This window comes from Vollenhovia emeryi, unplaced genomic scaffold (genome assembly GCF_000949405.1).
Source record: "Vollenhovia emeryi isolate VEMERY1.0 unplaced genomic scaffold, V.emery_V1.0 DF939144.1, whole genome shotgun sequence".
NCBI classification, from domain to species: domain Eukaryota; kingdom Metazoa; phylum Arthropoda; class Insecta; order Hymenoptera; family Formicidae; genus Vollenhovia; species Vollenhovia emeryi.
In genome coordinates, this window is record NW_011967222.1 from 25,771 (window position 1) to 40,243 (window position 14,473).

The 14,473-nt window shown below is 47.3% G+C and overlaps 1 protein-coding gene across 2 annotated transcripts in view; it reads right to left on the minus strand.

Annotated features, from left to right (window-relative positions):
* Positions 1-14,473, minus strand: part of LOC105566445 (chromodomain-helicase-DNA-binding protein 7) — a 28,866-nt gene that overhangs the window by 5,061 nt on the left and 9,332 nt on the right. For both annotated transcript variants that reach the window (XM_012020451.1, XM_012020452.1), the window contains exons 2-15: positions 10,147-13,416; positions 9,691-10,020; positions 8,745-9,151; positions 8,314-8,673; positions 7,928-8,222; positions 7,340-7,843; positions 6,978-7,202; positions 6,544-6,860; positions 4,317-6,473; positions 3,957-4,046; positions 3,045-3,242; positions 1,906-2,335; positions 1,536-1,821; positions 153-1,402 (exon numbers count right to left, since the gene is read on the minus strand). In XM_012020451.1, coding sequence (XP_011875841.1) covers positions 153-1,402; positions 1,536-1,821; positions 1,906-2,335; positions 3,045-3,242; positions 3,957-4,046; positions 4,317-6,473; positions 6,544-6,860; positions 6,978-7,202; positions 7,340-7,843; positions 7,928-8,222; positions 8,314-8,673; positions 8,745-9,151; positions 9,691-10,020; positions 10,147-13,311 — 10,014 coding nt within the window. In that variant the 5' untranslated portion in view covers positions 13,312-13,416. The remainder of the gene's footprint in view (positions 1-152; positions 1,403-1,535; positions 1,822-1,905; positions 2,336-3,044; positions 3,243-3,956; positions 4,047-4,316; positions 6,474-6,543; positions 6,861-6,977; positions 7,203-7,339; positions 7,844-7,927; positions 8,223-8,313; positions 8,674-8,744; positions 9,152-9,690; positions 10,021-10,146; positions 13,417-14,473) is intronic.

Consider the following 14,473-nt stretch of genomic DNA (forward strand, 5'->3'; position numbering starts at 1 on the left):
GCAACTAACACTTATATGTGTAGACAGAAGTAATTCTTAAAAAGATTAAGATATACTTCTTTTTCTTTCGCATATTTAATCGAAAATATATTTGTACCATTTTTTAATATCAACGTGCAAATAAGATATCAAAAGTTAAAAAAGAAGTTTACCTTCGGCCACTTTATTGACGTATTAGCGCAGCCGTGCGCCAGGAGTTGCATCACCGTAGGCTCGTTATTGTACTCCGTCGATTTGTCCCGCAAAACGAACGTATCGATCTGCGTTAATCGCGACAACGGTTGTATCACCTCTAGATCCGGGAACATCGCCTTCAATTCCGCGGCCTGGACGCTGCACTTATCCTCGATCGGGGGGACCTTCGCCTTCTCATTGGCAACGTCCGAGCTCTTTGTTTCTTGCGTTTCAACCTCTTCTTTAGCCGGTGCGTTGTCCGACTTTACGTTTTTGTTTTTATCATCTTCGACAGCGGGCTCGGTAGTCTCGGCACTCTTCTCGGCATTCTCAACCTTCTCTTTGATTTCCGTCTCGTTTTTCTCAGCTGTTTCGGTCGCAGCGTCTTGCGCTTGCGACTCGTCCGGTTTCTCGGTGGATTCGACTTCGTTTTTAGCGTCTTTTTCCTCAATCTTATCCTCCTTCTCGAGTTCCACAACAGTAGGGCTCTCCGCGCTTTCCGCACTAGTTTCCTTTGCGGTCTTTTCATCGGCCGACTTGACAGTGCCTGTCTGATTGGTTTTGGTACTGTCGCATTTAACTGGTTCTATCGCTAGCTCGCTCTTTTCCTCGCTCTTCACAGCGACGTTGTCCACATCTGACGTTCTCGTAACACTGGTGATCGTCAACGAACTACCAATAGACTTCTCTTCAGGTTTCGTCTCGGTTTTGACGATTGTCAATTCCACCTGACTTATCTCAGAGTCCTCCGGTTTCTTATCGGTAGCGCTTTGGTCTTTGTCCTTTTTCGCCCCAACTTTTTCAATCTTTAAAGTTCCCTCGCCTTTCTCGAGTTTCACGAGTATCTCGTCCTTGTCGAACTTCAAGATATCTTCTCTATTCTCGATCTTTATCGCTTTCTCGGATTTGTCTATCACTTTAGGAGTCTGCGTGCTCGCATACATTCCTCTTGCAAGAAGCTTGTGAAACGAAAAGTCCGGATCGTTCAGTATAGTTATGTCGGTACGCCCGAGACCGTGTTTCGCCGCTCCTAGTAACAATTCCTTGTCGTGTTTCCCCGGCTGCCACCAATCCGGCGTATCTCCCGACGGTTGACACAACGAGAGTCGTTCCTCAAGATGCGGATGCGACAGGATCTCTTCGCGAATCTTGCTCAGGAGATCGACGCGATCGAGTATTTGTCTCGCTTTGGCAGGACTCAGCTGATCCACTGGAACATCTGTAAAGTCTGCAACGTCAACTAAGTAAAATACTTCACATAAAATAAAAAAATCATATTCAATTATATATATACACATAATTTATAATTTATATAAATATAATTGAACAGATCAGTTAACAAGATATTAGAAAGAACGCACCTTCCTCCTCGTTCAATTTCGCATTGCAAACTTTCTTGCACATTGCTCTAAACGACATGTAGTAGTCCGTGAGATCGTTGTCCGTCTTCTTGTCGAATCGAGCGATACTTTTGAACTTGGTCCAGTCGTACTGGGCCTTCTTTCTGTCGTAATTGACGCCGTATGTCGACACCACTCGCAGGAACTCGCTCTCTTCGCGGCGGGTCCACTTCGCCTTTTGCTCCTCGATACGAGTACGTTCTCGTTCCTTCACTATGGCCTCCATCTTTTCTCTTTTCTCCATCTTCTGTAAACGGGACGTCAGGCCCGAATATTGTAGAATTTCTTAAACTAAACAACGGAGTGATGATAATAAACATTGTATACTGACCAAAAGATACATCGCTAATTGTTGCAAGTCCCATCCTTGCATATTCAAGGGCGGTTCGTGCATCGTCAAGCCGGTATGATTCATAGAAGCGGTCTCGCCCTCCATTCCCATCTTTCCGGGTTTCGAAATAACCTTGATGTCCTCCTTTTTACTAACGCTTCGTTGATAGGAGGATATCACGCGACGCAGCCGTGTATTAAGGTCTACCACGGTCGGCCAAGTCTTCTCGTCGTCCGGGAGAAGACTGTCGTTGCCGTCGTGGCTGCTGCTGGCCTCCGGTATCGGCGTGTCCGCCTTACTTGAGATAGCGGGGGAATCCGCCGGTGTTTCCCGACTGAACTTGTCGGAGTCCTTTGAGTCCTTCGTCATTCCGGGAGACTCACCATCGTCTACGTCGTTCTCTAGGCTATTATCATCTCTGCTGCTGCTGCTGAAATTTTCGAAACAGTCGCAGGATAAAGATAACGTGAAATATTTCCTGTGTTTCTTTTTAAAACAAACAAGACGCCTGTCCGTTGCGCATATCCGCGCGTAATAAACCTCGAAATTATCTTATACGATATTCTTGCCTAAATTTTATACCACATGAAATGAAGAGAACTAGAACAAAAAAACGAGGATGGTGTCTATTGATTCAATTTATCGTTTCCTCTTTCGATGTTTCGTAACGTCAGCTATAAATAGGTAGGCAGCGAAGTTAGATGATCTATTTTAATGCGCGCAGCTTTTTCATATATGCGATAAAGTATCTCTGACAGAGGAGTCTTGGAAAGAACGATGCCACACATGTTCTCAATGTCGTGGTTCCATTTAAATTCTCTTTCCTCTGGATTTTTGCCGTGTCGTGCACAGGCACTCGCACGTCGATAATATTCCGCGAAGAAGATATCGAAAGACGTTAGAGAGCGAGAGCTGAAGTGAACGTTATATACGCCGTATTCTATTGCTGAAAATAAAAGCTATGACCGTACAAGCGTATATATAATATGTATAGAAAGCGGTGCAAGCGGCATAAGTGTTAGGACAGTTAGGCAGGGCATAAAGAAGAGACAAAAGAGTGAGAGAAAGAGGTAGAGAGAGAAAGAGAGAGAGAGAGAACAAATAACGAGTATAAAGAAAAAAAATACTAAGGTACTCACTCGGCGGTACTCTTGTTCTGAGAGTTCTGGAAAGGGGGAGGACAGCTTGTAATGAAAGAAAGCGCGGGGTCAGTCCTCATCTGGTCGTAATTCTCATAGCCGTGTTTGTAGCAGCCGACTATTAAGGATTTATCTGCTGTCGAGTCCCACCATTTCGCCGGTCGTTCCGTCAACTGTGGAGGGTCTATCGGCAACGCACTGCAGGGCGGTTTCGATTTACAAAGTTTGCCAATTTAACTTGCGTGCCGATACCAGTGTGTGTGTTCATTAATTTAATAGAGGGAAAATTTCAGTTAATAAATTTACAAAGGGAGGTCTTTCAAGGGAGGTGCCTCCCTTCACAGCGGCGCGGGAAATTTTTCTCCTCGGCAACGAAATTTCAGAAGGATACAATACGACTCAACACACGAAGTAGACACGGAAACCCCTTCCCTCCCCTTTTCTGAAAAGATTTTGAAACCTCACGTTTCCAATCATCTCCCTTCGCGATTATCACAGTGCACTGCTTAGCGACAAGTCCTAATGGCTTACCACTCTGTTGCAGAGATTCGATCATCCTCGCGACAGTTTTACCAAGAGCGTCTCTCTCTCGCGGGCGCACGTGTATGTATGTTAACGTATTGATACGTGCATACAGGATGGGAAATAAAAACGATCTCATATTAGTAGCGTAGGGTAAAAAAAAATAACGAACTTGGTAGTCGTTCTGCAGAGCTACGTGGACCAACGCGATCCGGGCTCTATGAGCATTCCTCATACAGGTATAGCTCCCAGGATAATCAACAAATACATCGCACATGCAACTATGCTAAGCTCCGTGGTAAGCACATATGTGAGTATACACGAATTCGTGATAGATGGTAGTTCTATGGTATGAACAAGCGTGAGAGGAGAAAAACGACGTGGACTCACCTCACGTGAACGCCGTCGGAGATGTGCTGGACCAGATCGCCGATAATCTCGTGCTTGATGTAATACAGCATTCGTACGCGTAGCAGCACTCTGTAAAATGAACAAGAGGAACAGTCAATCGAGCTCTCCAAACAAGAATAAAAGATTGAGGAACTGAATACAGATAACTGTGCCAATGCGTTCAACAGTTCTATGCGAAGACACGAGTTTTGATATTTAAAATAGTTCAAGCAGACGAGCGAAGGAAAGACTAATTATCCACATTATCGTCATTTGGAAGAAAAGTTGCGCGTATGAGCCTTGACAGGGTTCGCTATCGCATCCAAACTCCTCGCAATTTACAGCCCTGTCTATATTTACTTATTGGCGTGTCGACTGAGATGCTTCCTGTAGTTGCTCTCGAGGAAGATGTCACCGTCGAATTTCTCCGCGTTGCTCCAGTGATTGGGATCGCTCGGTCCGCCGTTGATAACCGATCCCCGGGTCTCCCTGCCCTCCCGGACGCGGCCCTTCTTCTTCTGTCGACTGTTCCTGCCGCCGGTGTTCACCGACACGCACTTCACCTTTTCGCCGTTCTCGATGGGCGTGATCAGGTCCCAGATGAAGCTACGGATCTTCTCGTCGCCGCGATAATAGCGCAGACAGTAGAGCAGAATGACGCGCGCGCAATCCTCAACGTCGACCTCACGCCAACCGCGACGAAACTGGCTGTGCTGCAGAATCTCCTCCCAGCGGCCCCAGCCAAACGTCAGCAGTCCGCGCTCGACCTTGAAACATTCGCTGCGCGCCCAACTGCCATATACAACCTCGCCCTCGCGCGGTACGTACTCGTCGTAGAACTTGCGCGACTTCTTGCCGAATTTGTCGCGTCGTTTCTTGCTTCTGCCGGACAGGCCGATGCTCGTGTCGTCGTCGCTGTTCTCTTCTGAGCTGTCCAACTCGGACATGTCGACCACCGACTCGTCGTGACCGTAACGCTTAATCTGCGTCCGTCGCCGGGGCTCGGATATCACCAACTCGTCCTCCTCCTTCTTCTCCGTAGTATCGATCTCCGCCTTCTTCGCCCACTTCTTCCAGAAGTCGGGGTCGTCTATGTCGATATCCGACCGATTCGACGAGCAAGCGAAGCTCGCCTTTGAAAATGTCGAGCCCTTTTCTGCCTCTATGGTGATAACTTGAGTTCTTCGCTCAAGTATCTGCTCGATATCTTCCTCGCAGAATTTATCGCCAGCATTGTCATCATCCATAATAGCGCCGTAAGCGCCCTTCTTCAGCAGATCCTCTATCTCCTTCTTTGTCAATTGTTTATTACTGGGATCTTTGCCGCTCTGGCTGGTGTTCATGGATTGCAGGATCGCTTTATCGAGTCCCAACTTTAGCGATGCTTTGTCGAACATTTCTCGCTCGTACGTGTTGCGACAGAGCAAACGGTACACCTTGACCATCTTTTGCTGCCCAATGCGATGACAACGAGCTTGCGCCTGCAAATCATTCTGTGGATTCCAGTCGCTATCATAGATAATGACAGTGTCGGCTGCAGTTAGATTGATGCCGAGACCACCTGCTTTCGTACAGAGCAAGAAGACGAACCGGTCTGAGTCGGGTTTGCTGTAACGATCGATGGCGGCCTGTCGCAGGTTTCCGCGAATTCGACCGTCGATTCTCTCGTAAGGATACTTCTTATACAACAGATAATCTTCGAGCAGATCCAGACACTTCACCATCTGACTGAATATCAATACTCGATGACCACTGGCTTTTAGTTTCGGCAGCAACTTGTCGATCAGGACCATCTTTCCGGAGCTGTTCACCAGGGCGTGATAATACGCCTCGGAATCTTCCTTCTCGCCGGTCTTATAATCCAACTGTATCTGATCCTCAGCGCCATTCAACAGGAACGGATGGATGCAACACTTCCTCAATTCCATCATCGTATTCATGAGATTCGGAATGTTGGCCGACGTCGTGCCCTTCGCGAGAAACGAGAAGTTTCTCTCGAGAATGCCGCGGTAATACTTCTTTTGTATGTTAGTCAGCTCCACCTCGACGACGGTTTCCTCCTTTGGCGCCAGCGATTTCTCGACGTCTTCCTTGAGACGACGTAACATCATCGGTTTCAAGAGCAGTTGCAGCTTTTGTACTTCGCCCTCGCTGCTCAGATTACCGAATTCCTTCAGGAATGCTTCGTTACTTGCAAACTGTTGCGGTTCGAGGAAATTCAACAAGGAAAACAGCTCATTGACGTTATTTTGCAACGGTGTGCCTGACAAAAGTACTCTGTGCTCCAGATTCAATTGTCTGAGACCTTCGAGGAGCTTACAATTTCGGTTCTTTAATCGATGAGCTTCGTCTATGACGCAGAGCCTCCAATTGTATCCACGTAGTTCATTAAAGTCTGTTATAATAATCTCAAATGTCGTTATTAACACGTTGAATTTTACCAAATCTTTGATTTGCTGTCCCTTCTCATTCTTGTAATAAACTTCGTATTCCTGAAGCATGGTACGACTTGCCGCACTGTAATTTAAATTTGTATCAGTGACAATTCCGTTTGTGCATATAGATAAAATTGTTTTAATATACTTACGATCCGTGATATACTACGACATTCATGTCCGTCCAGCTCTCAAATTCTCGCTGCCAATTTGGAATAGTCGACAACGGAGCTATGATCAAGAACGGCCCGCGAATTCCGTACTTGTAGGCCGCGTCCACGAATGTCAGAGACTGAATTGTCTTTCCTAGACCCATCTCATCGGCGAGAATACAATTGTGTCCGTTGTACCATGAAAACAGCAGCCAATTTAATCCTTCCAATTGATATGGTCTTAAGATGTTATTATTCTTGTAAACTGGTGATTCCTCCAACTTAACCCAAGCTGTAGCAGTCGGCTTCTTTTTCGGCTGTGGAACAGCACAAAAATTATATATAAATTTCTTTTAGAGGAAATAAATGAAACGATAAATTTAAATGCACATTAAGTTTTGTTTAAAATATATTTAAATATATATAGAAAATACCTTCCACTGCTCCTTTGGTGGCGCCTTATTGAATTTCACGAACTGAGCTATCTTCTCGGGATCAACATCTTCTTCCAATTCCCAGGTAGAGTCTTCGTACTGCAGAGATCGCCATTTAACTAAGAAATGTCGGACCGTCTCTCCAGTAGTTGGATCTGTATGAGTCGCTTCATCCAAGACTCGATCAACTTCGACAAAATCTGGATTGAAGGGATCATCCTCGGGCTAAAAAAAGAAACAAACAAAAAAAAAAGGTTTTCGTAAAATAGATGGAATTTAAATTATTTTCAATGTTAACTTTTAACGCACAATCATATATCAGTACATTATATTCATGAGTTAAGATAACAAACATCAAGTACATTTTCGAAAATGTTGGTGTTTTGTTGCTGCTTCTGCTTGAATCTCTTCAGTTTAGCCTGGATACGCTTGTCCCCTTTATACATTTCCTCTTCCGTTCTCCACTCGCAATGCAAATATGAAAAATTTCGATATTTAACGAAATATTCTTCGACTTCGATAAACTGTGGCTTAGTCTCGACAACGGCGGTAGTCTCGGTTGGTTTCGAATCTGTGGGAGGTTCTTCCGGTTTCTTTGCTTCCTCCTTTTTCGCACTATCGGTTTCACTTTTTTCCTCATCTTTGGTTGCATCATCGGCCGTTGCTTCTTTCTCCGTGTCTTCCGCATCTTCCTTTTTCACGGCATCATCAGATATCGCATCTTTGTTGTCAGCAGATTCTTTATCCGCGTTTTCATTCTTTTCCGGCGCTGGTTCTACCTTGGGTATTACGGGCTTAACTTCTCTCCTTCCCATTCGAGAGCATAAAATATGTTGCACAACCATAGAATCCTCATCCGTAGTATTCTACAAAATGGAAAAATACAATTAAAGATAGAAAAAAATTTAACAATTTTTACAAAAGCCGTCAGTATTTCAAAAGATACATACAATGTATACGAAGTTGGGTTTGTTAGGCCCGACCTCACCGCCCTCGCCACCTTCCTTCTTAGCGGCAGCAGGCTTTGAAGCGTTTGTACCTTCCACTTTCTTCGAAAGTTGAGCATCTTGCAAAGGAACATCATCGTCCGAGAATCGCAACATTACGTCGTCTACGTACTTCTTGCGATGAGTGTTCCTCGCAGAACGCCGCTTATTCATATCGTCGCCAGCTTCCGGCGATGGCGGAGGAGTTGCCGCTAGTTCCTCGCCGTCAGAATCAGGGGCAATGCGACTCTTGCGTTTTCTGTGAAAAATAATAAAGTTTAATAATAATTATATATACGTGCTAATTATTATAAAACATTATTGATCGGTAAAACAATGTTTTCACTTACTTAGAACTTCTGGAACTTTTCCCTCCAGAGGACTTGCCGGTACTCGACCGTTTCCTAGCTGCAGATTTCTTCTTACTGCTGCTCGTAGTATTTTCAGCGGTCGCAGTAGTCGCTTCCGAGCTTTCCTCCTTCTTTTCCCCTTCCGTAACATCGTCCGCCCCAGTTTTCTCCTTGCCTTCTTCTTTCACCTCGGACAACAGAGGTTCATTGGTGGAAGAATCCACTTGCTCCTGATCACCCTGTATGGACGGTTCACAGACCTTCGTCTCGGCATCCTTAACAGCACTGGAATCGGAAACCGTAGTTTCTTCGGTTTCGCGTACGACTTCGTCGTCAGCGGACTCAGATTGATTAGTTTTTCTATAAGAGTAATAGTAAATATAAACACTGTTTCATAATACGCGAGTAACGTACATTCTCTTCAAACTTACTTCCTATTACGCTTTGTGGAGTCTTTGTCCTTATCTTTATCCTTATTCCTCTTCCTCGCCACTTTTGGGGATTTCGGTTCCTTGGGTGGTTTTGGTTCCTTCTTAGGTTTCGGCTCTTTGGGCTCTTTAGGTTCCTTCGGTTTGCGTGGCTTTCGAGGCGACCGTGACTTTCTACCCTTATTCCATTCTTCTTCCATATCTCCGGAAGACGGCTTGATATCTTCCGAATCTGCAGCACTGTCTACTATATTACTGCTATCGCCTGGAGTGACTTTATTGTCCGACAAAGGTTGCTCAGGTTGCTGAGTGGCAGTGGTAGGCGCAGATGCTTCTTTATCGGCTTTTTTGCGACTTTTCTTTGTTCGCGGCGTACCTTTGCTGCGACCACGTCCAGTAGTACTAGAGACCTATTTTCGCGTAAAATTTTTTATAGGTAATGAACGATTTTTTTCAAATAGAAGCCGCAATATAGGCACAAGTAACAATTATCCAAAAAATACTATTTAAATCTACGTTTATTATATGTAATTTCGCATGTTACATATGACTTTGAGTTTTCTTCAATTTTATTTATTAACTGAGTGTGAGTCCAACTCAGTCATGGTAATATTTTTATTCAGCATTAAAAAAATTATTAGTAATTTAAGATATTCTAAATAAAATATTTCTTTTAAATATAATTGATCATTTATCTCTTGACAAAGATATTATTTTTAGTTGTTTATACACGATCTAAAGTGCGCAAAGTAAAAAACCGAGATCGTTACTTTTGCGTCGCACTTATTTCAAAATGCATATTTATGTTGTATGATTTTTCGCGCAATACGTAAACTAGAGAAATTCGTTCAGAAATTTAATTCGTTTCTTTGTGTTCATAAAAATGACAAAAAATACTTTTCAATCAATCTTACGTGAAAAGCTACCAATTGATTATGCGTTCACCTACCTGGGGACTGTCGACTACAGCGGCTGTAAACATCGGCGTTTGTAGTATACACTGCGGACCATCGTTACATTGATCATTCGTCTCGTGCTGCTGCAACGCCTGCAACTTCTCCTGCAGGGCGACAATCTTCTCCTGATTTTCCGGGGCCGGCGGCATGCAGTACAACTCCTGCAATTGCTGTTGTAACGCAGCTCGCTCTTGATGATGCGTGAGCGGCGCACAAGACGTACCGAAACCGCCCGCTGCAACCGGGGTCTGTGCAGGATTAGTCGGTATGCTGTACACGTTCGGCATTGTGTTTGCGGTGATCATGTCGCCTCCAGGGTGATACTGTTTATTTGAAAACGATTGATATTAATGAAAAATGTTACGTGAAATATATTTTACAGATATATTGTTAGAGAATATTTTAAATAAAATTATTACGTTAAAATATTCTTTGATAATTGGCAATACCTGATGCGGTGTTTGCGAATTTGGCACGGGAACCGCAGCTTGAAGAGGCGGTAACACCATACCGGCGGTCTGACTGACTGCGGGTATCTGCTGTGCGTTTAAATGACCGGGCGGCACCTGAGCGTTCTGATTCGGCATCTGGGACGTTGGATTTTGTATCGGCTGCGTCTGCATCTGCGGCGGTATCTGAGGCGGTATCAGCGCGGCGCCCTGCGGCACCATGCCAACCTGCTGAGGTTGCATAAGGGGTGGCTGCGCCTGCGGCGGTGTCGCCGTTGTCGATTGCGCCTGCTGCGTAACGCAAGTCGGGCCCTGCTGAGCTACCGGTTGCGCTAACTGTGGCTGTGGCTGTGGCTGCGCCAATTGGGCCTGCGGCTGTCCCAGTTGAGGCTGCGGTTGTCCCAATGGCGGCTGTACTTGTCCCAACTGTGGCTGTGCTTGTCCCAATTGGGGCTGAGGCGCTAGCGGAATTTGTTGAGACTGTACCGGCTGTGCTTGATTCAATACAGGTTGTTGCGGCTGAGAAATTTGCGGCTGTTGAGTAGGCGCAAGTTGTTGCAGCTGCTGCTGCTGCTGTTGTTGTTGCGATGGTGGTTGCGATTGAGATATCTGCTGTGGTTGCAATTGCTGGTTTATTTGAACAGGTTGTGGCTGAGTCATCTGAGATTGTTGTGGCGATTGCAGCTGCGGCTGAGGAGGCGGTATCGTTGCCTGAGGCTGAACTATCTGTGACTGAGCCATGTGAAGCTGCTGCACCGATTGCTGTACCGGCTGCTGCACTGGCTGCTGTGGAGGACAATTGATTGGTTGTTGCTGAGGATGTTGCGGTTGCTGTTGCTGTCCTATAGCTTGTTGTGGATGCGTCGTACTATTCAGTGACGGTTGATGTACCTCCATACTTTGTTCTTGTGGCTTCGTTTCGCATACACTCGGGTTCTCGATGCCAGAAACGGGATTTTGAATCGGTGCAACAGTTTGCTGTTGTTGTTGCTGCGGCTGCTGCTGCTGCTGTAATGACGTCGTTACATTTGTGCACTCCATATTGCCACTTGTGCTGGACGCAGGAAGAGACTGCACCGTTTCAATTGAAGACATACTCGCCGGTGTAGATATGTTTCCCACTGTAGATGCGTGATCTAAGGATAAATTGTTCTGCGAATTATTTTGTGCCGACGTATCCACCTGCGGCGGGCCGAGTTGCGCGGTTGCGTCCGGTTGCTGATTCTGCTGAGCGCTCTGATGCAAAGATAGTTCGGGTTCCGGTGGTTTTGGGGTTTCAATCGGGTTCTGAACGACGTTCTCTGTCGTAGTCGTCGTCGGTTCTCTCGTTGTCGTTGTGCTCGTCGTTGTCGCTGTTTCCACAACGTTATGAACAGCGGTCTCCGGTCCAGCGACGGGAAACATCGGAGCACTCTGCTCGGATACCATCGGCGCCTGCTGCTGAGGCTGTTCGATCATGCCACCTCTCTCTTCGTTAACACCGATATTTGGCCTAATCTGCGACTGTTGCTGTTGCTGCTGCTGCTGCGGCTGTTGCTGCTGCTGCTGCTGCGGCTGTTGCTGCTGTTGAGGGTGCGTTTGCCACTGAGCGGGCATCGGCATTCTGGGCCCCGTGACTTGGCCTGGCATCGGACTCTGTGCCGTCGGTTGCTGTGGCAGAACATTCGGTGTCTGCGACATTGGCGGACGTGCCTGGAACTGATTATACTGATCCGGAGCGGGGACGCTGGAGTTAGACACGGCGACTCCCGGCATCACCATCTGCTCGAGAGCCTGCAGAGTAGTCTGCTGTTGCTGTTGCGACGATGGATTCATTTGCATAGATGTAGGCGGACACGAGGGCGACACCGACATCGCGTTAGCCTGATTGCCCTGCTGATGAGGCAGCTGAACGTGAGGATGCGGTGAGAGCGTGGTGGGTTTGGCGGGCGACATGATGGGTCGGGGTGACATTTGCTGTTGTACCGCCGGCGGACGCGGGGACATCTGCGGCCGCGGCGACATTTGCGGCGATAGCTGCGGGAACGCAGCGCGATACTGCGGACTCGTCGAGTGCTTAGCCGGCGCTGTGCCGAACTGTTGCTGCGGTGGCGCCGAATGTTGCGGCTGATTGAACATCGACGTGGCATGATGGGGATATTGAGGATCCATCGTCGGCTGTTGCTGCGCGTTCGGGTGTTGAGGGGTATGCTGTGGATATTGCTGAGGATGAGACGGATGCGGTTGATGAGTCGGATGCGCCGGATGATGGTGCGGCATTCTCGCCTGGGGTGGTTGTTGAGCCTGCTGCTGCTGATGAATCGCCGAGGCGAAGCCAGGATAACCGGGAGACGTCTGATACATCGCCGCTACCGAATTGCCCTGCTGATAATGCTGCTGCTGCCCAACCATGTGCTGATAGACACCGCCGGCCGCGGCGGGCTGCATCGATTGATGCAAAACTCCCATGTTGCCTATCATCCCCTGTTGACCAAAGTGCTGCTGCTGCTGCTGCTGCTGCTGCTGTTGCTGCTGCTGTTGCTGCTGCTGTATCTTTTGATTGATAACGCCAGCTTGGTCTTGCTGATGAGAATACTGTGGCGGCATGTGTTGCCTGTACGTGGCAGGCTGCGGAGCCATCTGATTGTAATGCCTCTGCATTTGTGGATAACCACTTCCGTTGCCCGGCCAACCTTGTTGGCTAGGGTCCATACTCATGTTGGCTCTCGCCATCGAGTGTTGCTGCTCCATAGAATATATATTGTCATTGTAGCTAGGATACTGACCGCCGCTACCCGGATGAGGCCCCCTGTGCTGCGGTGCAATGTTGCGAGCCTGATTTTGAAATGTGCCCGGCACCATGGCACGCTGAGGTGTCGCGCTGTTATCGAACGTACCGAGATTTTGGTTGAACATGCTGCGCTGCGACGGATTTTGCAATTGATTCGAGCCACCAAATTCAGATCCGCCGAATGAGGTTAATTTTTGTATTGGAGATTCTTGAGAAATGTTATAGGATTGGCTAATGTAACTCCCTCCTCCATTAGGGCCGGAATTCAGACCGTCTCTGGACACCGCTACGGAATTATTCGCAGGCGCAGGATCGAAGTGATCGTTCCCTCCGAGATCAGGAAGAGCCTCGAGCATCGAGCCACTGACATCTTCACCAAACAGATCGTAGTCCATGTCTACGCTGAAGGACTCCTCGTCCCCATTTCAGGCTTAGGAGAATATTGTACGATCTCTTTTATAGCCAGTAACGTGCCCATGGTAAACCCAAGCTCTTGCTGCCTGAAACAATCGAACGAGTTCTGCATACTCTGGATATCCTTCCGTGTTCTTACGTATGTAATATGTTAACGCGACATATACAACAATTCTCTATCGATTCGTTGGAGCGACATACGCCAAAGGGGAAAAGCTATACGCTTATGGTTCAATTCCTCATAATCGCCATAACTTTTCCCCCTCGGAATACACCCAGCTTGCGACACCTGACCATATTCTTTTCAACGAGAAAAACCTTACGACTATACGTGTCATTGTTCCAAGACATTTGCAACGAGCCTACGGCGCGCGAGGGACATTGATCAAGGAGGTTGCAAGAGTATAAAGACGCCTATGTAAATAAAGCCGCATAAATAACGCAGAAACGATCGCGGAATTCGACGACGATATGTTACGTCGTAATTGGGGCACGATAATTGCCATCCTCCGCGGCGGCGTTTCGCGATCGCGAGTCGCAATTTCGAGACACGACCGCGCCGAGATATTTGCGGAAGAGCAAAGAGTCTTCTCCGCGTTACGGCTCTCCCGGTGCCGTTCGATTCCCCGACGGAGACGAACGCAATAATTTCCATGAAAGTCATGAATGAAATATCGAGGTTTCTCGGAGAGAAGCGCGCCGGCGGGGAAAGCGGGGGTGACAGAGGGGGCGGGGTCGGGGAGGGAGGGGCGTCATTAGACTCGCCGCGGACGGCAGGAAGAAATGAAAAGCGCTGTACGACGCAACGCGAGGGCACTTTGCTATTCTTTTTCCGGCGCGCAACGGAGTCGATCGTTGTCGCGTCGCGCGATTCGCGTATGCACACGCCCGTGGGCAATTATTCGCGTAGAATGTATCCGACGATCCGACGAGTCGTCCTTCCGAGGGGGAAACCGCTGACCAAAATCTTGTACGCCAATGCCCACTAATGCCCGGTGGGCATTACTTTATCTTATTTCTTCTTATTTTACCTTATTTTATCTTTATAATGCCCCAGCAAGGCCTAATGCCCAAACTAATGCCCCAAAAAATGCCTAGCAATGCCCAGTAATACCGCAAATCTTGCACCACTATGCCCTCAGC